The sequence below is a fragment of the Pygocentrus nattereri genome, chromosome 1, assembly GCF_015220715.1.
Source record: "Pygocentrus nattereri isolate fPygNat1 chromosome 1, fPygNat1.pri, whole genome shotgun sequence".
Taxonomy (NCBI): Eukaryota; Metazoa; Chordata; class Actinopteri; order Characiformes; family Serrasalmidae; genus Pygocentrus; species Pygocentrus nattereri.
Genome location: NC_051211.1, coordinates 39,038,861 through 39,064,975, shown reverse-complemented (window position 1 = coordinate 39,064,975; position 26,115 = coordinate 39,038,861). Strand labels below are relative to the sequence as shown.

Genomic DNA, 26,115 nt, shown 5'->3' with positions numbered 1-26,115 from the left:
GCAAGTGTGGAACTTGACTCTCTCCTCTCTGTCAAAGGATAGTAACAGTTTTGATGGTCTACCAGGTCTTGCACAGATGTTAGGAGTCATTTTCTTCATACCTTGTAATCATATCTGAACTCTTTTTCTCACGTATTTCCCTCTGACTTCCTTATGCAGTGGATTATCTTTTGTCTAATCACATCAGAAATATCTCCTGAAAAATGAATGGCTTAATGATTGTTTTAACTGGAAATGAAGGATTTTCTTTTGCACAGCTATTTGTGTGCTTGTTTCACTTGGCAACACTGCTGAAAAACATCATATAAAAACATCATAGGAATGGAAAATACAAAGTACAAATTCTGAGAATATAAAAAAAAAATTATTTCTTTTTTTCAAAGAATGTCTTTATTGTATTTTCTTGTATTTTCAGCAGACATTTCTGCACACTACCCTGTGTGAGAGAAGGAGTGATGATGCGCTGTGCAATTCTGAGAAGGCTTTGTGTGTGCCTCTACTGTCTCATTTCCTGCTGATTGGATAAGCTAGGTTACACTTACCCACTGGCAAAACAGCAGTGAGTGGAAAAGGGAGAGCAGATAACCCTCTAGAGCGGGTCAGGATCAATTACACCCCTCCCTGTGCACATCTCAGCTGTGGAATGAGAATTAAAAAAAAAAAAATTATATATATATATAAAAATGTGTGTATATATGTGTGTGTGTATGTATGTATATATGTGTATGTATATATGTGTGTGTGTGTGTATATATATATATATATATATATATATATATACACAGTGGGTTGCAAAAGTATTCATACCCCTTGAACTTTTCCATATTTTGTCACATTACAACCACAAACATAAATATATTTCACTGGAATTTAATGTGAAAGACCAACACAAAGTGGTATACAATTGTGAAGTGGAAAGAAAATTATACATGAATCAAAACATTTTTTACAAATAAAAAACTAATAAGTGCGACGTGCAAAAGTATTCAGCCCCCTTTTCCCTGAGTGCAACCAATTGCATTCAGAAGTTGCCTGATGACTGCTAATGACTCAAAAGGGTCCACCTGTGTGTAATCTAATCTCAGTACAAATACAGCTGCTCCGTGACGGCCTCAGATGTTGGTTAAGAGAATATTGGGGAGCAAACAGCATCATGAAGTCCAAAGAACACACCAGACAGGTTAGGAATATGGTTTTGGAGAAGTTTAAAGCAGGCTTAGGTTATAAAAAGATTTCCCAAGCTTTGAACATCTCACGGAGCACTGTTCAATTCATCATCCGGAAATGGAAAGAGTATGGCACCACAGTAAACCTGCCAAGACAAGGCCGTCCACCTAAACTTACAGGCCGAACAAGGAGATCACTGATCAGAGAGGCAGCCAAGAGGCCCATGGTGACTCTGGATGAAATGCAGAGAGCCACAGCTCAGGTGGGGGAAACTGTCCACAGGACAACAATTAGTCGTGCACTACACAAATGTGGTCTTTATGGAAGAGTGGCAAGGAGAAAGCCATTGTTAAAAGAAAACCATAAGAAGTCCCGTTTGCAGTTTGCCAGAAGCCATGTTGAGGACACAGCAAACATGTGGAAGAAGGTGCTTTGGTCAGACGAGACCAAAATAGAACTTTTTGGCCACAATGCAAAACGCTATGCGTGGCGGAGAAATAACACTGCACATCACTCTGAAAACACCATCCCCACTGTCAAATATGGTGGTGGCAGCATCATGCTCTGGGGGTGCTTCTCTTCAGCAGGGACCGGGAAGTTGGTCAAAGTTGATGGGAAGATGGATGGAGCCAAATACAGGGCAATCTTGGAAGAAAACCTGTTGGAGTCAGCAAAAGATTTGAGACTGGGGCGGAGGTTCACCTTCCAGCAGGACAACGACCCTAAACATAAAGCCAGAGCTACAATGGAGTGGTTTAAAAAAAAGAATATTCATGTGTTAGAATGGCCCAGTCAGAGTCCAGACCTAAACCCAATTGAGAATTTGTGGCAAGATCTCAAAACTGCTGTTCACAAACGCTCTCCATCCAATCTGACTGAGCTTGAGCTGTTTTGCAAGGAGGAATGGGCAAGAATTTCAGTCACTAGATGTGCAAAGCTGGTGGAGACATACCCTAAAAGACTTGCAGCTGTAATTGCAGCAAAAGGTGGCTCCACAAAGTATTGACTCAGGGGGGCTGAATACTTTTGCACGTCGCACTTATTAGTTTTTTATTTGTAAAAAATGTTTTGATTCATGTATAATTTTCTTTCCACTTCACAATTGTATACCACTTTGTGTTGGTCTTTCACATTAAATTCCAGTGAAATATATTTATGTTTGTGGTTGTAATGTGACAAAATATGGAAAAGTTCAAGGGGTATGAATACTTTTGCAACCCACTGTGTATATATATATATATATATATATATATATATATATATATATATATATATATATATGTGTGTATATGTATGTGTGTGTGTGTGTGTGTGTGTGTATATATGTATATATATCTATTTCTGTCATTTCTAAATAAAGCTACAGGTGGACTCACTAAGTGTCTGATATCTGTTGCAGCATGATGAACACTGGCCTCGTGTGTCAGTCAGCTGAAGAGTATAAAGGGAAATTCTGCCAGTTTCTCAATTTCTGAATAATTGAATTGTTAAAATGTAAACAAAGTCCTTTTCAGTGGATTGATGTGAAATGTTCCATTCTAGAGAAAATTACTGAGTCAGAATTGTCATAACAGTGATGATAAGGAGCAGACATCTGAGGCATTTAATGCCTCTCAAAGCTACTTCAAAATTATTACTTGAAATGGTTATGGACACTTTTCCCGACGTCTGAAACTTTGATAGTTTAATGAAAAGCTGTTGCTGTATGTTTCAGATTGACCACTGTTTTACCACTGTCACCATTGCATATAAAGGCTCAGACACTGGTCACTTTGGATAGTAAATAAAATGGTTATATTTGTGTTGTAAACATCCCACCTGCAAAGCAGATTCTCCAGAATGCACAATTTCATATAAAACACTCTGAATGATTGTTGAATTGTGCAGATTTTTTTTAAACATCAGCAGAATTCCACTTTAAAGGGCCTTTAACCCGCTCGGCCTCTCTCTGCTTTCCATACGAAAGGTCATATCCACTGCTTAGCACAGCTTTTCATACAGCAGGCAGATTGTCCCTTACATCTCTCGCGTGGTAACCATGGTGACTGCGTTGCAGACAGCTAATGAAAACACAGATTGCACAACTAATTTAAACAAAATATAGAAATCCTGAAAAACATAATAAATAAAAAAATATGGATAAATGTATCAAAAACAGAGCCACCTATTTAAGGATGAGATGATCATCCATTTTTCCCTCAGCAAAAACTGTGATTTCATTGGCTGAAGGCAGCGCAATCCTTGCGTTGTGACCATACAAATATAAAACTTCTCAACTTGGAAGTGAGCATGTGCTCGTGTTCATGCAGTGGCACCTCAGGGTCAAGCTTGCTTGTTGCACCGCTTGCTAGACCACCTGTGACACCGCCTGCTACTCTGTCGGTGTTGCTTTGTCTATCCATCTGTCTCTCATTGATGCATAATACTAGTGGAAGATGGCATGAAAAAGTCCTTATTATCATCTTTATCAGCTTGGAGGGGGGGATGTTCTAAGCGAAGCATCACAGTGGGAAACAAGTCCAGCTTTTATAAAATGCAAGACATTGCTAGGTACAGAGTCCTCTTATTTGGGTAAATTTGTGGAAAAGAAATGTGGTAAATGGTTAAACTGCACATTGGGGAAAAAGAATATAATAAAGCACTGTTCAGTGAAAGTGGTGGTTGTAATATTTTTCTCATTTTTAATTTGGCCTGTCATTAACGGTAATTAATCTGGTAAAACTTTACTGCCTGAGATTTTTTTGGCCACTTAGCCCTTTACTTTCTTCTCTGAAGCCATTTCACCAGAGAACTTTTGAAACGACCTGTTTTGCCTAATGAATGAGAGCTGAGACGTGTTCTTACTCATGTCGACAACGAAGCAGTTTTTCAGTCTTAAAACTGACGCTGTGGTGAGCTGTCGGCTCAGCTATGTTTCTAGAATAATCTTGTCTGTGTTGGGCACAATAAATGTGGTATTAGTGTAAGATAAGATAAGAAGATAAGATAAGATAAGATGCGTTTATTGTCATTGCACAGTGTACACCCCGAAATTGAGCAGCAATCCAACGGCACTTCCTACATACAAAACAATTTAAACATAAAGCTAAAATATTAAATAAGAAATAAAATAAGGCTAAAATAAGTAAGATATCACATCACTGAACATTTATATTTACATGTAGCAATACTACTGTAAGTGAGCTTGTACTGTCTCTAGGGGCTATTGCCAACTCAATTAACTGTCACCGGGCACAGGCCCATACACTGCCAATAATCCAAATACCACGTCTATCTAAATAGAAAGCTTCAGTTCTATTATGCATAGTATAATGTTCTTGTCAGCATCACTCTGCATTAATGTTTTTGTTCACTTTTTTGACACTTTTTCTGCTATAATTAATTCATCATCTCTCCCCCAGACCATTCACGTTGCCATTGTGTGCGCGGGATACAATGCAAGTCGTGATGTGGTGACGCTGGTCAAGTCTGTGCTGTTCCATAGGTGAGTTAGATAATAAAATACACTGAAACTGTTATTAGTAAACTGCCCGAAGGCGACGACTGTCATTTTTATTTCTTATCTTTTTGACATACCTAAATGAAAAAATGTTCTTGTGTTATTACATACGACATTATACCTGTGTACTGTACATTTTGAAGAAGATAAAATGGATCATTCATGAGGACAGGATCTCATAATGAGTTTGTGTGCCATTTCCAGCTGTTAGTCACTTCAGTTAAACAATTAAGAAGTGGAGCAGACATAATCGTAATGGCGTGCCTAGAGGATCTGCAGTATTTGCACCAGTTGCTGAAGTGCAAGTATTGCTCTGCAGCATCCATGCAAGATGCTTCACTGATTTGTTGGACTAAACTTACTTCCACATTACTTGCCTTTGTCCTGATGGAGCAGTGTAGATACCAGCCTGAAAATGCTGATCACTGTTATATAAGCATATGTAATTTTAACATTGGACACTTGGTTTTTGGCAGTAAACGTTTGTATGTGTCCAATATAAACATTTACACAGTCAGATGACTGTGGCCCAGCTGACGTTCTATATTGGCAGCTGTTTTTAAACTGCTTCCCAGATGACCCTGGAAGCTGGTTGTGGGCACTGAAAAGTAGAAAATTAAAAGTTCAATTTTATAGATTGAATTCTGAAGAAAAGCTTAAAGTGAGTTTTCATATTTTGTGTTGTAATAAAATTAGTTTGTGTTTAATAGGTAGTCTAAGTGTATATCTTTTGAGTGGCTACCATAACAAAAAAAAAACAACGAGTGCCTGACTAAAACCAAGCTTTATGTCAAGGCTGAAAGGAATACATGCCTCAGAGGACTGATGTCAGCCCTGATAGATAAGCAACACTTGTTGAGAGTGAGGAGGATTATGCTAGCACCTGCTGCTGAACCTGGCACAGAGAGTAGCAGTTGTTATAAAAACAGAGTTTGGGACACTAGAAGAGCCTAAACCCCAGGGTGTTGTTATTTTTCCGATCTCTGTGTTCATATATGCATGTTGTCTTTGGACATTGAGGTTTTCATTGTTTCTTATGACAGAGGGTTGTTAACAAATAATAAGTGGTCAATTAACTGTCACTAATTAGTCGACTTTAGTATAAAATCAAATAACTTTCAGTCTTGTATTAGGCTAATTTAAATAAAGTTCTTTTTCCTATCAAAAAAAAAAAAAAAAAAAAAAAAGCTAGCATCCAGCCATGTTGCCCAGAGCTGCATCACAGCTAACCATCCCTTTGGTAACTGCCAAGGGAACCTTTAATATTACTGAAAAAGACATAATGGTAATAAACTGTGTGAGGTATTTTAGGATCTTATTAACATAATCTATCTTGAAGCAGGGAGAGATGCTTCAGGAAGGAGAAGGGTGAACAATACACAGCTAGCTTTGGTCAGTACCATAGCTCTTACATCCCACTGCTGTACTGTGTGACATGGAGAACTATGTCATGGTCAAATGCCTCTACATTGGGCAAAGCTGACAAGTGAAATCAATATATCCTGTGCACAGAAAGCATGCAAGTTAGACACGTGGATAAAACTAAGGTACATATATGTGTTGTATTATCTGTTATAGGCCTTGCTTGGTTAAAAGTGCCATAAATTGCATTTACTCAGCATTTTAAATTGTCCTCTACATAGAAGGTTTGTGACTGCTCAGGGTGAAAAATGCCCAGATGTAGTTATACACACCCATTTACAACCCTCTCATTTGGCCCTAGAATGAAACAAGCTGTTTTCACTTTTTTGGTGGGATCATGAATAATTTGATGACCTGGGCTCTGATTACCGGTTTACAGCGTTGCACTGTGGTGGCTAACACAACAGGTCAAGATAGACACAAGCAGGAAAAGAAAATAAACCTCTCTGTAAATAAGCTAGGCTACACTATTAGACTACCAGACTCTCTCATTTGTTATGTTGTATCTCAACAAATTGTTTGCTCATTATGAAAATTTCAATTTACGATGATCTGGCTTCAATGTCATGGATAAAATCACAGCATGGCTACTTACAGGTTGCAGAGCACCCCAGCTTTAGTGTTTAGTTGTGTTTTCTTCACAAAAGTTTCTTTTTGTTATGACACATTATTCTTATGATAACGATCAGATTTTAATGCATTTACTCTTTTGTTATTGTAATCATAGTGGTGTTCACCAGGTCAGCTGGTATTGCAATCTTAAAGGTGAACAGTTTGTTACTGGTGGCTTAGAAGTATCTTATCAAGATTAGAATAAGAGCATAATACCAGAAATTAGATATCACTTTTTCTTTTACTCTCTACCAAAACAGATTAAGAACTTTATCAGCTGATATATATACAATATTTCTTCTTTAATCTTTACTTCTTCTTCTTTCGGCTGCTCCCTTTAGGGGTCGCCACTGCGGATCATCTGCCTCCATCTTGCCCTATCCACTGCCTCCTCTACTTTTACACTTCTTTAATCTTTACTAAGCTTTAAAATGAGCTATTTTTCCATTTCACTTAAGATAACCATCCAGTGCTTTCCACAGATCTGAAACAGACCCTGTGGTCACACCATAGGGGAGTGAGGGAGGTGATGTGTCTAAACTCATGATAGCATTTTTCACTGATTCAGGCCTTTGAATACGGTATGTTTGGAAGTAATGGAAATGAACTGTTTTTGATTCTTAATTGGACCTATTCTTACAGGCTAACTGTGGCTTATTGTTTTGGAATGTACCTTACAGTAAGAATCATTTTTAAGATCCAAAGTAAATCAGAAAAAAATTGTGCAATATAGTAGAATCAAAACGGAAAAACCAATAGACAAATCCATGTCAATATTGCATTCTGACACTAGATTTGCAGGCCTGACAAAAACAGTGCTAAATGTTATTTCACTTCTGAATTAGTGGGGCAGCTGTACAGGCACCTGGGTGTAACTGCTACACCTTTGAAGGTGGAATGAGAAACACGAAAAAATGAAACTAGTCAAATTTGTCTGTGATTTGTGTGGTTTATGCACTTGTACCTCCAACTGTCAGACACAGCTGGAAATTGGGGGGAAAAATGCATTTATTTTGAATGAGCCAAATTGGCTATACTGGCACATTTACAGAAATGCTGATTAATATGCATGGTCATAGTCAATCTAAATTGAATAAATGAAACTAACCACTGTTAGTACCAGCTGGTCTACAAGTTGTTGCACACAAAAACGCTAAGAATGTTGTGTGATGCAGCTGATTGAGTCAGGCTGCTCCTATTAGGAGGTACGAGGATAAACAGGAGCACTTTGTTGTCCGTGTTAGACTGACACAAACCCCAAAAGGCCAGCTATTCAATTATGTCTGCTGTGGTGAAAAAATAAAAGTGGACTACTTCAGATGCAACAAACTGGACCGCGAGAGGTGATTGAGGATCTGCTGCATTTTCATTTTTATTTGAATTGTGATCCCTGGCCCAGCTGTTCAACCAATTGGGATAACTGCTTGCATGTTCTGTTATTTGTGCTTATTTGTGGCGTGCGATTATAATGTTTATCTCAGAATTTTAACCAGTGTACTGCCCACTACTATTATGGATCCTTTTATGAATATAAAAGTATACGCATTACAACATAGAAGACCTTGGTTTACAACATAGAAGACCTTGGTTTACAACATAGAAGACCTCTTTTATCAGTGGAAATTTGATTTTCCAATTCCTTTTTTGTGTGATATCAGTCAGTTTTATGATTATGCCCTAGTATGTAGGGTTTTTTGTTGTTGTTTTTTTGGTTTAGTCAAGGATGATATTTGGTCCAATATTTTGAAAACTGCTGGTTTAAATAATTGAATCCTCCACCAATTTAAAGCCCAAGCGCTTTATCATTTTTTCAGTGTAGTGAGGTGTTTACATTCCCTTTTGCAAACTATAGCAACCGTATGTGTATGGTTAGTCTGTATGATTAATGTTGTGTGGTCAGTCTTGTTCACTTCAGTTGTTTTACTTTTCTAGGCTCAGAATCAGTAAAGTGTATCCCATCAGCACTTTATCACCCAGGAGTAGTAAATAAAACCTTCAGTGTGCTGTAAAGGTTCGGCCCCTTTGAATATGGGAGACAAAGGGAGTTTCTTGTGCATGGGAGAAAGATGTGGAGTGAGTTCTAGAAAGATACAAAAAAAGAGCAAGTTTCTCTTCGTCTTCCAGTGCACTAAACGAGTCTGCTCCTTTTTTTTATCGCCGGCTGCTCTGATGGAAACTTTCTCCGAGTGTCTGTGACACATCCAACCGCTGCGGTCTCTCTTCTGTTCATACCTGTCTGCAGCATCAGGCCGCTCCTGCTCAGATCTCAGCCCTCAGAAGCCTTTGCCTCCCGCTTGGCCTGCCAGACTCTATTGAAGCAAAACAATAGGGCAATTATCATCATTAGTGCAACACGCCAGATCTGAAATGCGAGAAATGCGGGGGTCCCTGCTTGCCAGAATTTCAGAGGAGAATTCTTAGTTAATCACCATGGCAACGAGGACTGTGAGTCAATATGGTGATGAATGGGATGTGTGCATTTTCTTTGTGATTTACAAGCTGGTTGATCTATAGCCAAGAGTTGTATTGTGGAGCTGTACTGTATTGTGAACTGAATTATTAATGTCCTTTTCCTCAGTACTTTGCAAATGTCACGTCATCATGAATACAGAAATTAATAAATGAGCTGACTGGTCATAAATCCAGCTTACGTTAGGAATGCATTAGGGCTGAAAAGTATGGGCTTGTTGTCTCTGGCCTTATTGTTATATGGTGCCTGCTATAAAACAAACAACATGCATCAAAACTGTGTTTTCAAAACGACAAGACATCTAAATAAATTACAGTTTTGACACTTTGACACCAGCTCAGAAGAACTGCTGCATCTGTTTGTTGCCATGACAGCTGTTACAAAGGCTAGTTTATTGTGCCCTGAGCATTTACTCATGGTGACAGTTGAGGGCCTTCAAGACACTTAACCGAGTAAAATAACTCTGACATGGAAGCAAACATAGATGTGATCTTTATAAAAGGGCCTTTTTACAGATAGCCAGCTAATTAAGAATGAGGTTGTTGCTTTGTAATTATTGCCAACCTTATAGAGACAACACTGCTGTTGACTAAATGTCAGTAGAACAGCAAAGACAGACACCTGCCTGTCATCAGAGAGCACGTTTTCTTGCTTGAAGTGGCAAAAAGAACAGCTACTCTGACAAGAAAATGCAGTCTGACTGACATAAACCAACCATGCCCCAGACCATTGTTGTGTTAGCATTTAAAACAGGGCTACAACAAAAACACCCTTTGAGAAACAAAGTGACAATCATCCAATGATATAAAATATACTACATCTTCATCTACATCCACAATTTAGTCGTCTCGATTACACCCGCTAGTAAAGACTCCTCCAGTCACACAATACCACCAGTGCTAGGAGGGCAAAGGCTAGCACACGCTCCCTCTGAGACCTGTTAAGCGCCACCGCATCTTTTTGCAGTGCTGCTCACGCAATGCTGCTGGACAGCTGAACGCAGTTGGAGGAAAGCAACCTCCTGATGATAGGGATGACGCTTAGACGGTTGTGCTACTCGGGAGCCCCAAATCTATTTGTAAGAAGTGATGCTGTGAGCTTCTCAAATGTTTTTCAAACCAACATCTTTCTCCGAAAGACTCGTCACGGGGCACAAAGCAGGCAGTTGCTCACAAAATTATGTTTCCTGTCAGACTGATGTGCATAGAAGTTTGTAAACACAGCTGTCTGCATAGCCAGTCAGAATGGATCTAACAAAATCCCAGTTGTTGTGGCCAGTTTAGCTGTGAATAGACATTTAGTGTTGTGCATGGCATGTCTGAGGCTGAGACTAATTGAAATAAAGCCTCTTTTGTGATAAAGTAAAACAGTGTTGTCGTCTAGAGAATGAACGCATTTGTTCCCTGTGTGTGTGTGTGTGTGTGTGTGTGTGTGTGTGTGTGTGTGTGTGTGTGTGCGCGCAACAGGCGAAACCCTCTCCACTTCCACTTCATCACTGACTCGATCGCCCAGCAGATCTTGGCCTCCCTCTTCCACACATGGATGGTGCCTGCTGTCCGGGTGGACTTCTATGATGCTGATGAACTAAAGGTGAGGCTCATCTGTGCAAAATCTTGAGAAAGTCAATACTAGAATATCCTTTATTTAAGGACCTACAGTACAATACAAAGTCAGAGGCCTCCCTTCATTTTGTGTATTTCCAATAAAAACGCCATTAAGTACAAGCTGTTTATTTTTCAGGAGATATTTCTTGTATCATGAAAAGCAGAAAATGCGATCAATTTCTAAGACTGAACTTTGAAGTTGTGGGAAAATATCCCTGAAAAATGATTAGGAAAAAAAACAATTAGTAGTGGATGCTTCTGGGTAATTTTCTATTCGTATATTTTGTGCTGACACATGAAAAATAAATAACTTGTACTTAATGACTGTTTTGACTGGGAAAAAAAATGGGTGGTCTACTTCTGCACGGTTCTGTTAATCACCAAAGACCCAAGTTTCCTCGCTTTTTTGAAAATAAGTATTTGATGTAGTGTGTAAACATGTTACAGCTAAAAACGTACATCACTCCCCATATGAGGAATTAATCTGTATAAACAACTTGTTTTGAACGCCTTGTATTTACATGTATTACATCTGTTTACATGTAATACATATAAACTATTCAGCTTGCAGAGTATTAGCCCTGCCCATACAAGAAATATGCAGGATGTGTCCCCTTTGAAATGTCATTACAATTTTGTGTATCAACCAGGGTCTTTCAAAATATAGATTTATTAAAAAAAATGAATGTTGGTTCTGCATTAAGAGTAACATTTGCATTCTCTGCTGTTTTAGTCTGAGGTGTCATGGATCCCCAACAAGCATTACTCGGGTATCTATGGCCTGATGAAGCTGGTTCTGACCAAGACGCTGCCTTCTGACCTGCAGAAAGTCATTGTTCTGGATACTGACATCACTTTTGCCACCGACATTGCTGAGCTATGGGCTGTTTTTCATAAGTTCAAAGGTACTTATAGTATTTGTGTAATGGACTTTAATGTCCTTCAGTAATTTAGTTGCTGCTCCCATCAGTTATAAACTCTAACTCCAGTCTTCTTCTAGAATCTTTTGAGGCATTTTGCTTTGGATTTTTCATCATATTTCAAAATGACAAATAAGTGGTAACTTTGGTACCAGCTGGAATAGATAAAAGCTTCTTAGTAATGGGTTGAAAAGGTGCTGTGCGCTGTTTGACAGTGAGCTAAATCACAAAAGGTGGTTCATTAATGCATTTCATTAGGACTACACCTGCTGCATTACAGCGTAATGGTTTTACTCAAAGAGATGTGATTGATATCGCTGTGGAAAGAATCTTCAATGCCAGGTCTGTTAGAAATGGTAACTGCACTTCCCCACTCCCTTTGTTCGATTCAGTACTTGAGGACAGCAGGTTTTGGCAGTTGTGCCCGAAAACCGTGACACAGCATTGTTCAAAGTTTTCCATAATTAAATTCTTTAGTCATACAGAGTGGTTTGATAAAGTGCTGCCCTATAGAGAAACTTGGTAAGTCAGAATTGTTCGCAGCGGTTGTGATAAATTCCTTTAATTTGGTTACAAATATCTGAGACGACGTGTCCTATAGTTTTAAGATAAGGAATTGGCCTTAACTCCTCTTTTTTATATCTGTAGCGGAGTGGTGCACCAAAAAAAAAGAAAACTCGTAACAAAAAAAACTTGAGACACTTGTAAGTTCACGTGTTATTTTGGATAACAAATCAAATGGCTATAAGTGTGTTTCTGACATTGTGGCACCTGGTTCCTGCCACCATGTAAAGAATTGCCTATTTAGCATGTTTTTCTGTAATGCTCAATTTCACACCAAACCACTTTCAATTGCTTTGCTTGCATCTCAGCCTTTAAGTTACGGAGAAATATGCAGTAGAGTTCCATTTAATGCAGCTATTTGCCTCAGTGTTTATGGTCTTGATGTTTGTCTTTTTGCCCTTATATAAATGCATCTCATCATATTTATTGAGTCATACCATTTGATATTGACAGAAAATGCAATGTTAAAGAAAGCTGTCAGATATCACAATGATACAAGGAGTGGTAAAATTTTTTTTTTTTTTTTTTTTTTTTTTTTTATAGGTGTAGATATTTAACTAACCTCTCATTTAAGTAAAAAACAAAATACAAATTTATAAAAGCAAACTTCGCTATTCAACCAAACTATAAATACTATATGTTAAATATGGTTAAGTTGCTTGTTCCCCAACATGTGGTAAGCAGGATTCAGATCCTCATTAGGCTTCTAACAGAGCTGCCAGTATGAGACCTTTATGTTTTATTTAGAATGAAAACTTTTCACAGTAACTAGAAAAATATAATTAATCTTGCAGTGCTGATACAGAATATAAGGCACATGCTTGAGCAGAAGGAGACGCAGCAAGCACCACACTGAATCCTGTGTGAGTCAGACGGCAGACTAAGATTGAGCATAAGCAGTCAAATTTTATACCTTGTCATTCATGATCCGGTTTTGTACAATATTGTATTATTAATGCAAACTTGTTCTTATGTTTAATTTACAGTTAAACACTATAATAAAATAATAAAACTCAACTCACTGCAATAAAAAATAAAACCCAGGTCACTGTAATATTTTCCAGTTTTCCAGTAGCACACTAATATAGCAGAGCATGCAGTTAAAATAAGCTCCTGTAAAGTTACTGTCCAGCCTTATGTTTTGTGTAGTCCACAGTTTTGGTCATCATTCTCCACCCACTCTTAAGGCAAGCAGCAGAGTGCCTCTCTATGTGCCTGCCAGCTCTCAGCATGGGGGCTGACTGAGATGCTCAGTGCAAAGCATTGTGGGAGTAAACGTGTGTGTGTTAGAACATCAAATGAACACTGTTGAGATTTTGACTTGGTATTTTAAAGCAAGGCTTGACAGATAGTATACATGAGGGGGTGGTTGGGTGCTAGTGGATACGAGATGAGTCAGAGGTCATAGTCAATGGCAGAGAATGTGTGCAGGGAAAGAAAACTAAGGTTTGGTTTGGGGTGATAAATTGCAAAGTCTGTTCATTGGGACATTGCTGTGAGTGTGGCGGCACGGTGGCGTGGTGGGTAGCGCTGTCGCCTCACAGCAAGGAGGGCCTGGGTTCGATTCCCCCGACCGGGGTCCTCTCTGTGTGGAGTTTGCATGTTCTCCCCGTGTCTGCGTGGGTTTCCTCCGGGTTCGCCGGTTTCCTCCCACAGTCCAAAAGACATGCAGTTAGGCCATTTGTGTAAAATGATCAAATTGTAAGTCGCTCTGGATAAGAGCGTCAGCCAAATGCCAATAATAAGTGTTGATTGAGAGGTGACTTCTAGATGTGTCTCTCTTGTAATACCCTCATCACCTATAGAGATTCGATGGTCTTTGATATTATCACATGATACTGTTCAGTATTCTGGGTGGACGTCAGGAACCTCTCTTAAGGCCAATTTACTTTAATCAGTTAAAAGAAACATACTTTTGATGTGACTGCTGATGGGGTTGCTCTCACTGTAAGCATAATCAGTAAATGTTAACCAAACAAAGTATGTTTTGAATGACCAAAAGAATTAGTTGTTTTGTGCTTTAAACAATAAAAGTCATAGTAGATCATAATAGTATTTTGAGTTATTTCTACCTAAAATGATGAAAAATGCCTGAATGTGGCAAACTGCTAGAGTTTTTCTTGTGTTTCTGCCCTCCTGCTGAGGCTTTTCCTTCTGAAATCTTTATGGGCTTCATCAGAGTGTGCCTTGTCCTCTAAAGATGCACTGAAAGCCACAAACAACAAGTACTTCATGGAAAATTGGGCCAGTTTTGAGATAATTGCTGTGCGTTATTTTTATATGCAATTTGTTGTGCTACAAAGCTATATAACTATCTTTTTTTATTTAGATGGCATTGTGTAAGGCAGTGGTCTCCAGTCCTCCTGAAGAGCTACTGTCCTGCGGAGTTTAGTCCAGCCTGCAATGTAACAAGCTACCTGAAGCAGGTGTGGAAGACTGTGGTGGGAACTAGACTCTGCAGGACACTGGCTCTCCAGTAGAATGGTTGTAGACCACTGGTGTAAGTTAACTGCCACAACCTAAAATCAAAACAGTGCTTAGCAGTGACTCCTTAGCAGTATTGGTTTTAAATCTTTAAGTGGGATTTGCAGCCTGACTGAGCATGGTTGCTTAACTAATTCAACATGAGAAGACCGTGATTTATTTCTTGAGCTGTTTCTATTATGTGTGGAATTTGTGCAAAACTGTTTCTGCGGATTGTGTGTAGGCAGATAATAACAGATGAAATGGCAGAAATGCACTAAGTCACACTGAAAGCATGCTTCTATTATTAACACTGGCAATCAGGGCTCTCATTGCTAATACATGACAAAGCATAGACGAGGATAACTCAGCTCCCTTTCTTTACATCTGTTCATCACAATGGCCTGCTGTGAAGTATAAATGTGTTTATTCCTGTTTTAGAGGTTGGATCAGGCTGCAGAGACTAGATCATTTAAATGATTTGTTTTTTGTGCACGCTGGTAATTTATACAGAATCTTGTACTACACTGCTGTATCTACTGCAGAACTAAGATATGATCTTTAGCTCAGTGAAGGACAGAAATGTTTGTGGTACAGGTTGTCAGAAGGGGTTTCCTTTCTCAGGGTGACCTTGTAGAGCAACAGGGGGATAGGGGTCCTTCTGTGCTGTAGATTCTGAGCTTGATTCATGGCATTAGTGAACAGAAAGAAAGGTTGCTGTTAAAGCAATAGTTCAGCCAGAACTTAAATTGAGACAGTTTTTCAGCTACTTCAAATATAGTTCATCAGACCAAACATACAAGGTACAAGGATAACAATACAGCAGATAATAGAAATGGAAGCTTATGCCCCCCCATAAGCGTAGTCTGCATAAGTCATGCACTTGCCTCAAACCTTTTCAGGTTATGTGGTCTCTTATGTGGCATGACAGTGTTATGCAAAAAAAGGATAAAAGTGTATCCAGAAAGGAGTTGCATGCATTTTAATCAGTTGGTTTGAGGCAAATACAGTTATATGCAAAATTTTGGACACCTCACTTAGAATACCTGGTTTGTTGATTTTTTTTTTTTTTTTTTTTAAGTTAAAGTAAGTACGCATCCTCTGCATTAGCAAATGTGAGTTTTACAGATGTAAAAAAATAATTGTACAAATAGAAATATGTAATGATTCTTTAAAAACCTTCTGAATGAGGTGCAAACACCTTAAAAAGGCAGCAGTGTTTGTTTATTGAGCTATGTCTGTCATCGTATGGGAGCTACTGAGTATCAGCATCTAGAATTTTCTAGCCAATTTGGCCATTTTAAATTTGTATTTTAATAGCTGCAGACAGTGAACATTGAATTAGACACTCCTACCTTGTTGGTCCACCTTGTAGATATAAGGTCAGAGAGAATAGCTCTGTTGCAGTACAGTTTGTGTTGGTCGTCCTCTAGTCCTTCATCAATGGTCACAGGACACTGCCCATAGGACACTGTTGGCTGGATATTTTTGGGTGGATGGTGGGAATTCTCAGTCCTGCAGTGACATGAGAATGATCCACCAACTGAATAATGGTTCTGACCATTGAAAAACAGGGTGAAAAGGAGCTCACAAAGTGTGCAAGCAGATGCACTACAGTCTGTAATTGTAGAACTACAAAGTGCATCTATATGGAAAGTGGAGCTGATAAGTTTTCAGTAAGTGTGGATACAAAGCATAATAAATGTGATCTAATATGTAATAATAATCTAATAATGTGTCCATTTAGTGTGTGTGTGTGTAATTAGTAGTAATTAAAGTAGTAATTAGTAAAATAGTAAAGCCACTTTTTTTATTTGTAAGACAGCATTAACAAACACATGCCTATACCATGCTATTTTTTACATAATTGAAAACCCCAGTGTGACCCACTTCATTGTAACAACCATACAAACTTGAAAAAATAAACATACATAATAATGAAAAAAATACAATACACAAAACAGAATAATAAAAATAAGTTAGTTTACTTGGAGTGACCGAATGCTAGAGACTTAGGACAACAGGCGTCCTCAATCAAAAAAATTAGTGATCCTCTAATTTAATATTTGATCTTTTCCAAATGTAAAGAGCGCATGAGATCATGAAGCCACTGTGCTGCTTTAGGTCTTTCTTTTGCTGTCTGTAAGCCAACAAAGATGCAAATGCAGACTGCTAGCAACATGGCAACGCAGGCAAAAATCTCACCTAGCTAGTAGCTAACGATAAGGCAAAAAGAAAGCTGCAAGACAAACATCAATAATTTGGAGACAGGTGGACTTATTTGCATTTATAAGCACTTCAGCTAATTTCCAGTCTGTCAAACCCTAAAAAAGTCATGAACTTTCCCGTTCCACTTGAATGGTGCAGCATGTACAGTTACGTTCATTTAAGGTATATTCGAACAAGGATCAGGGGAGTGGGAAGCTGATTTAAGCCTCGTAAAAAATCAAACGTTGAGAGAGATTTTACAAGAAACTATTCTGCTTTTGGGAAAGTTTCCTGCCGGAGGTGCAAGAAATGCAGCTATAGCTGAGCTAAAGCTTAAAGCAGAGCAAAGCAAGTCTGCGCTTTTGTTTATATTATACTTTTTAGCCTATACTAGCACATTAGCACATACGGAGACATATTTACAGCCAAGATGGTAAAATGAACATAAAATGTTGTAGCTCTCAGGGTGGTTGGATTTTTGTTGAAAGGACAAAATGGCTTTTCTTAACACTTGGGTTGTGATCCCTGTCCTACTTTATACATTTCCAGCTACTGCAATGCTGTGACTTTGTTAACACGATGGTACATATAGTCTGATACATTATGTGCAAGCAACCTGCAGTGCTGAAGCCGGCCATATCAATAAGGGTAGCACTAAAGGGCACCTTCACGCAGAAGGTGTATGCTGTACAGTAAGCATAGAAGGACTATAGATAAACCAACAACTCACAAAGTAGCAAAGCAACAGCCAAGTGAAAAGCTCCAGTTCCCCTCAAAACTAGATGTTTGAGAGTTGGAATATGCAGCTACTGTTGCTCTGAAGATGTCAGTGATGAAATCATGTGAAAGCAGTGAATTCAAATTGACTAAACAACATAATGCTATTAAGTGTGATTAGTAATTATAATCCTTCGACAACTCTAAGTAATTTAAATGGCAGTTAATCGTCAGCTAAAATTTCATGACCGTAACAGGCCTACACACCCATCATGGATATGTCCTTGTTGAAAGTATTTAGCGATTGGGATACTTTTTATCTAATAAAAAATAATAATAAAAAGGCAGCATTTGTCGTTTTCATATGGAAAATTGACCGCGCCATGATTCCACCCGGGAGACGAGCGTATCCGTCTGTATTATAATCAGTGTTTGCTCAGCCGTCAACCTTTCACCATCAGTCTAGGCTCTGTGGCAGCAGCTGAATGTGGTAGTGCCAGGAGCACTGCAGTGTGTGGACTGTGAACTCCCTGGGAGAGAAACAGGTTTGTCCCCAGCCCACACGCACACGGCCCCTTCATATCGTTCAGCTCGTCTCTCCACTCTCAAACGCCTAGTAAAGACAGCTCACCGCCTCCGAGTCTACAGGAAAATGGCAGGGTTCCGAATGAACTTGCCTCATGAATAGGATTTATCATGCAGCGTCACGCTTGTGCACTCTCTTTCTCTCTCTCGCTTTTCTTTCATTCTGCCTCTGCTGCTCACTCCCTCAATGTTTTCCCTTATATTTGCTCTCTCTGTCTCTCCCTCCCTGCTTTTCTCCTTTCCCCTTTCTTTTTTGTGATTTTCTTCCTCTCTTACTGTCAATTACATTCGGTCTTTCAGAAGGATTAGTGAGCTGAAGCAGTTCTGTCATCATTTTGGGGAAGAAATCCTAAAGTCTGCTGGTAGAAGTAGAAGCTTTAATGTAAGTCCTACTCAGTCTTATAGTCTACACAGTCTAGTTTGCTTTGTCCATGGTATTCTTTTCCTGTGAAAGTTTACCAGATTAAAAAAAAAAAGCTGTAATTTTGTATAAGCCATGTTTTTGGCTTAGTATTTCTACTCTACTAGTGTTTGGTACATTTAAACCCCTTTCACATGTGCAGTTTTACTGATGAATTTAACAGTAATTAATTGGGAGGTGTAAATGGAAGCTGGATTCAGGCTACATTCTCATTTTCAGGCAATGAGACAGATTTTTGTTTTTGCCGAGCTGTGTGGACATGCAAATCTGATCTTTTCAAATCAGATCTGAGCCACTTTCATATGTGGTCCTAGTTGGATACATATCTGATTCATGGATATGTGACCTTAATGAAAATGGTCAGATCATGTCCCACCCTCCCATAACATGCACTATCATTCAGTGATAAAGTGGCAGCAGCACTTAGCCTGAAGGTAGTGCAAGCGATTTTTTTTTTCTTTACTTCATCTTGCTTAAATAATAAACAGCTGAGAGTTGAGCATTTGTGTTTTTATGGTCAAGTTATCAGGTTTTACAGACGAAAAAATCTTTTTTGCACATGATTCAGAATTTTCAGTATCTCTTGGAGATTCATACTGATAGCATCACCTCCTGTTTATTGAGATTTTTTAGTGAATGTGTGCATCCCCATAAAATACTGCACAGATGAATGAAACAAAGTCAAAATCTTAACATTAGCAAGAGTATACCCACAATGTCCTGGGTTTTGAGTGTGAAAGGGGCTTTAGATGACCTTCATAAGAAAAGTGCTTTAAATAAAATTAAAGCAGCTTATTAGGAAAATGTATCAGATCAGTGTTGTTATCACATAATATTTCTAGGTTTCAGTATCATTATCTGAACTTGAAAAGAATGAATCACTGCGCCATCTCCAGTAATCATTATCAAAACCCATGGAGGAAAAATTAGAGTTTCATTCCTATGTGCCATTTATTTATTTATTTATTTATGTATCTACAAAGACATAGAACTCCAACGCAATCGTGTGAAAGTGTATGAAATTTGAAGTCCCTCACTGAGTGGTATGACTCAGAACAGGTGTGTATTGGGAGCCTAGCTGTATTTTTAATGCTTTAGGACACACATCTCTGGCAAGCAGATCAATAATATAAGAGCGTGTTTTTGTTGGCAGGAGGCTAGAGAGACGCTCCAAGGCTGAGGCAGGGATCACTGGGAACAATTCCTCTAACACAATACATCAGTCATAGAGCTGAGACGAATTGCTCAGTAAACAATACTGGAAGGTGTGAAGGATTATTTTGGTAATAATCTCTCATCTATACTTCAGTCTGATCTGTGTGTACTTCATCGCTTTTGGGAGGGCCTGTCAGTGATCATCTCTTGGGGTTATTCTAGGGTTGGGTTTAGATACATACAAGCAAATATTATTTTTTTTCTGCACTCTCTTGTAGCTTTTTGTTGATGCATGTTTACTAGTGCTGTCCCTAACATCATTCTACAGGCTTGAAGCTTCAACGTCCGAGTTAGTACTCAAATTGTTCTCAGAATCAGTCAAAATGTAAAGCAGTTTTTGGTCATCCACCTGTTGCCACACTTTTCTTATTCTCAAGAATTTTAATCATTGTTTCACTCAAGACTGGCCATGCTTCATCTCTTTTTTTTTTCTTTTTTTTTGGGGGGTGGGTTCCCAAATTTTATCCAATGTGTAGAGATCCTTAGAGAACGGTACTCAAATAATAATCAGTGTTTGAGATCATTTATCATACTTGTTGTGCCTCTATAGTATACCAGCCTTTTATTACATACTTTTTTCTCCTCATATTTTTTTAAATAAGCATTTCTACACACAGTTTCTCAGGCATCTATTGCTCTTTTTGCTTCAATGGCAATGTGGAGCGTTGTGCAGTTTGTTGTGCTCTTGGGTGAGTTGGCATGCATACCTGGATATGTGAATCTAAACCAGCTATATTTTATTCACTTTTAACATTTTCTATATATTAGCAATAACATTTTCTATTTAAAGGTCTTTGCTGAGTTTAGGCTACAATTGTTTGCCTTAAAATAAAGACACCTGAATACTAAATAGAGAAACAAATACCAGTGTAAACAACAAATACTTAAGTATTGAAATTATTCAGGGCTACTCTAATGATTACTGTAGATGTGTTCAGGCAGCCATAGAGCACAATGCTTTGTTGATTGTGCTTTCAACTATGCTTAGGTTTGACTGGGTAAGATATAGATCCCAGTCTTAAAAATCAAAACAATGCGGAAACTTGGCAATAGACAGTTGTGTGGATGTGCGTACATTCATTTGCTGTGATAAGCCTGTCTTTCACTACTCCTTGTTTCTGGGGTGTATACCATTTTGGCCTCTTTGTCCTCCTCAAACTCCACTTTAGGCTTAACGTAATTGTTACGTAGATGACTGAGCACAACTGTTTGAGCTAACAGTGATTTGTTTTCTGCTGTTTTATCATTTGTTTACATCACAAACAGGTTAAAAATGGTTAACTTGTAAATTACCATTTGTTATAAGCCAAGATATTCAGCATCTATTTATTTTATGTGTGAAACTGATGTAGAACACACAGATTTCTGTGGACTGTCATACCGCAATGACAGCTAGAATTACTTTAGAATTGGTGGTCAGGGGGTCCAAGCACCTAAAGGAGCCAGTAGGAATTCCACAGCAATAATCCTACAGTTTCTGCGATACCTCTGAACCCTGCTACAGGAGGATTTCTGAACTTGTTTCATTTTACTTGCTTAACTGCTCAAGCTTCAGTTTTACAGTACTTGAAGACTTTTTATAATATGCAATATTAATCACAACCTTTAGCTTTGCTGAGGTTTGAATACAGACTTTTATTCAACATTTCACAACACTGTTCACAACACAATTCAGTTAAACAAGCCTAATTATACTCTCTTAGTAATGAAGCATAGTTGGTAAGTGTTCTTTAAATACTGAGTATCTCTGTGACAGCAGTTATCTCACAGTATAATAATATTAATGACGACATCTAGTGCGTAGTTGTGGATTGTTTATGCCTTTAATTTTAGTGTACTTAAAGGCAACCACATTAATTTATTATTGTGTGGTGTTAAACTATCAGGTCTATACTATAATTGTGGCATAAATTCCTGAATCACTGTTATTTCAGTCATAATATTTGTGTCACAGAAGTTGCACGATCATGATCACTCTGTTCTTAAGTAAGGGTTAGTCTCTTTCTCTTTCACTAACTCTCTCTATCCACATACACAAGCACGCACAGAATGTGTTTGAATGTCAGCTCAGTCAGTGGTGAAAGTGGGGAGGGGTGTAGATTTGGTGTTATGATAGCCAAACACCTTCATTATCTTGGAGCACAAAGCCGTTGCAGTGCTGTTCAGTTTGAATGAACATATTGAATGGAGCCCAGCCAGAACAGAGACACAAGTCATTAATATCAGGGCTGAACTCCCATTGTTCCAAATGAGAGCGAAGAAATTGATCAAGCTAGCACTGTTAGTGTTATTTCTCTAAATGGAAAAGATAAAGAAGTGGCATTATTGGTGTGTTAAAGAGAGAAAATGAGAGAAACAATGACATTTAACCAGGATCTAGAGATAACAAATGAGGGGCACTACAATCAGATATCAGCTGTAGGTTTTTGCCTATTTACCTAGAAGCAGTGGTACTGTTTTGGTGGTGTTACTGCTTTGCACAACAGCACAATTTTGAAATGAACACAAATATCTTGAAAAGCTCACGGTGTAAAACAGTCACTAAGCAAAAGTACTGTGTACAAATAAAGACTTCCATAAACCATCGAGCATGGTGAACAGTGTGGGAGACAAAATAGAACACAGGTGTAATTGAGTGTTGAATGTGTTTGTGGTGACTGCTGATTGTTCATGTGCACCAGCAGCAAGAGAACAGACAAAAAAAAGCTCGATTAGGATCTCATCACTTTTAATTACATCCATGTGTTATAGGCTGCCCTTTAACCTGACTTAACTGCATATAAGACTGAATGCATGCCCTGCTTATCCAGCTGATGAGAGCGATTTTGTTAAGGATTAGTAGAATTCGTCAAAGGTTTACTTGTAACCACAGCAAGGACTATCTTATTTTAATTTAACTGATTGTGTCCAGACTGTAAGTGTTCCATTAGGCCTCAATAGATGAAGTAAATATCTATGGCTTCATTTATGCAGATGGACAGTGACTCATTGATTTCTTTTTTGTTTTGGTAATCTTTCTGCAGTGCCTATCTAGCCCACATTTGACTTCCCTCTCTGAAGTTGTGCAGTCATGTTTCGTTTTGTAGCCACGAAAAAAGCAAATAAAGACTCCAGGACTGTATTGCACAACAGAATTTGTGATGCTGAACCTGAATTCCTGATGCTTTTTCAGGTTGTGAAATTCAGGTCTGGAAATTCAGGTGGTAAAATTCCAGGCCTGAAGCATCAGGAATTCAGGTTCAGCATCACAAACTAAGGTTGAATGTCACAAATTCTGTTTCAGCATCACAAATTCAGAATTTGGGTTCAAAATCATGAATTCAGTTTCAGATTATGGTGACACTGATTTGCTCCATACCTGTCTACTTACTTTCATGATTTTCTTTTTTTATCTATAGTTTATAGTTTTTGTGAATTTTTTTTTTTTTTTTTTTTTAATGTGAACTGGCAGAGCAAGAATGATGTTGGTCTTTTCTTTTGAGAGATTTCAGAAATGACATTTGTTTGGCGTTTTCTTAGATTTAAGTTGGGTGGGACTAAATTTGGCACAGGTGATGTCAGATGTGCCAAATTACCAATGAGAAAAAATACTAATATATATATATATATATATATATATATATATATATATATATATATATATATATATATATATATATGTGAGTGTGTGTGTGTGTGTGTGTGTGTCAGCTACTCCCTCACCTAATGTTATTGCTCTCCTGCCGCTTTGAGTGCCAGTCAAAACCCCAGCAAGTAGGTTATTCAAGCTTTTCTAAATTTGTGAATTGCTTTAGGGCCATATTATATTGACATAAGTTGCTGTTCAGTAAAACTGCTGGATTTCACAAAGACAATATGATAAGCAATAGTGTTATTAAAATGCCTCTTACTGGATGTGACGCAAGTACAGATATTTTTGTGGATGTGTAAACAGAAATCTAGCTAGAAATATTTCCTTTACTAACAGCTGCTAACATCAGAACTACACACACAGGTTTTGTGTGGAAGGCTGAGTAACATTCAGCTTTAACAAAACATAAAAACACATATATAGTTATTTTTATAAAGGCATACAAATACCATTTATTTATTTATTTATTTATTTTTACTTCGCTATTAAATATGTTCGTTGCAGCAGTAGCCATTAATGGCTCACACATTTAAAATGCAATACTGGGTAAGAGAACAGTCCTAATGTAGTTAGAACTTATAGTTCAGGATGGAGGTGTGTTTGAGCTGTGCTTGTCTGGGTTTTGTAATTGGTTGTTAATGACTTTACCAAGTCCTTAATTAACAATAGTTAGCTTCAAACTATCATATCACTGAATTCAGATGCACCACCAATCCATCAGTAATGCCCTAGTAACAATTAAGAAATGCGCTTATAGCAACAACCGTTTAACAGATTCTCTTTAATGTAAAGATGACAAGTTTCATACCAATCAATAAACACACTGCTATTGAAACAAGAACAGCAGCTTGCGCTGGCTTTTTGCAATCTGTGGAAAAAACAATCCAGTATAAAAGAAAATGATCTGTACACATTTATGTTTTACAGCTAAACTGAGTAAAACTGATTACCTATAGCCATTGTTTGCTACTTTATTTATTTTTAATAATTCCTTGTGACAACTGAATGTGCAGCTTTTTTAACACTGGTTTCTGGACAACTGACACAACAGCAGCATCAAACTAGAAGTTTCAGCCTCTGCCGAGACCCACAGAACTAGAGCTACAGATCTTACTTGAAGTGTCATCTTTGGAGCTGAAAGTTTAAGGCAGTGTCCTGATTAGGGTTAAAAATAAAACCACAGCACACAATATATAGTGTTTTTATAAAATTATTTTACTCTTATTTTACTTCTGCTAAGCTCAATGGTAAAATTAACTTGTTTTGATTTAGTAATGTGTGATCCTGAACTTGCTGAAGTTATAACGTAACTTGCTGAAGTTCCATCCATCCATCCATCCATCCATCCATCCATCCATTTTCTAAGCCGCTTCTCCGTCAGGGTCGCGGGGGGGTGCTGGAGCCTATCCCAGCAGTCATCGGGCAGAAGGCAGGATACACCCTGGACAGGTCGCCAGTCCATCGCAGGGCAGACAGACAGGGGTAATTTAGCATGCCCAATCGACCTGACTGCATGTCTTTGGACCGTGGGAGGAAAACGGAGAACCCGGAGGAAACCCACGCAGACACGGGGAGAACATGCAAACTCCACACAGAGAGGACCCCGGTCACCCGGCCGGGGAATCGAACCCAGGCCCTCCTCGCTGTGAGGCCACCGTGCTGCCCTTCACCACGCCTTGCTGAAGTTGTAATGTAAATAAGCACGTTATAACTAGACTACATTTGAACTTGCATACTGCTGGTGCAAATGGGCCCAAATCCAAGCCATTTTAAAGTTTGGTGGTGGTACTAAAAATGTCACAATCTGTTAAGTAATTCTTTAATCCAGTAGTCGAAAGACTAAAATACATACAGCAAGCAAACAAACACTCTGGCATATTTAATTGGTCTCACTTAGTAATGTGAAAGCTAGGCTACTGCTGAAACTTTACACTACATTAGTTACATTACAGAGGTTCCTGGTTTCTTCCATTGTCCATTTTATCAGCTCCACTTACTATATAGGTGCACTTAGTTCTACAATTACAGACTGTAGTCCATCTGTTTCTCTGCATACTTTGTTAGCCCCCTTTTACCCTGTTCTTCAGTGGTCAAGAACCCCATGGACCCTCACAGAGCAGGTGCTATTTGGGTGGTGGATCATTCTCAGCACTGCAGCAACACTGATGTTGTGGTGGTGGTGTGTTAGTGTGTGTTGCGCTGGTCTGAGTGGATCAGACACAGCAGTGCTGTTGGAGTTATATATGTATACAAGTATGTCTGTTTTCTCATTGGGTGAGGGGGTGGGGTTAGGATTGCTTTCTGGTGGGCCAAATTGTTCCTTATTACTTACGAATTTACAACATTAAAAATCTGTTTAGTCCTTTCACTGCAAAAGTGAATGACTTATTCTTAGCTTGGATCTGTGGATTATCTGCATAATGTAAATGGAGCAATTGATTCTAATGGCATCAGTGGAAGTCACAGTGGTGTGCTGTAGTTAGTCCTAATAAAGGAAAGAGCATTGTAAGGAGACTCCTGTTATTTTCTTGTCCCTCTCTAACGGTCGTGCTGTGCTGTGCGTGTGTGTGTGTGTGTGTGTGTGTTTTGTTTACATGGATCTGCTGCTCAGATACAC

At 38.5% G+C, this 26,115-nt stretch overlaps 2 protein-coding genes across 3 annotated transcripts in view; one reads left to right on the top strand and one right to left on the bottom strand.

Moving 5' to 3' along the window:
* The window catches only part of LOC108425352 (LARGE xylosyl- and glucuronyltransferase 1), an 88,864-nt gene that overhangs the window by 37,947 nt on the left and 24,802 nt on the right, over nt 1-26,115 (top strand). Inside the window, exons 4-6 of one of the 2 annotated variants that reach the window (XM_017693941.2) lie at nt 4,569-4,651; nt 10,637-10,760; nt 11,508-11,679. In XM_017693941.2, the coding sequence (XP_017549430.1) occupies nt 4,569-4,651; nt 10,637-10,760; nt 11,508-11,679 (379 nt within the window). The remainder of the gene's footprint in view (nt 1-4,568; nt 4,652-10,636; nt 10,761-11,507; nt 11,680-26,115) is intronic. The other variant, XM_037539914.1, reaches the window with a different exon arrangement.
* LOC108425354 (stimulated by retinoic acid gene 8 protein homolog) overlaps nt 5,974-26,115 on the bottom strand; it is a 69,251-nt gene continuing 49,109 nt past the window's right edge. The window contains exons 9-10 of the transcript XR_005130464.1: nt 16,077-16,236; nt 5,974-9,009 (exon numbers count right to left, since the gene is read on the bottom strand). The gene's annotated coding sequence lies outside the window, so the exon portion shown is untranslated. The remainder of the gene's footprint in view (nt 9,010-16,076; nt 16,237-26,115) is intronic.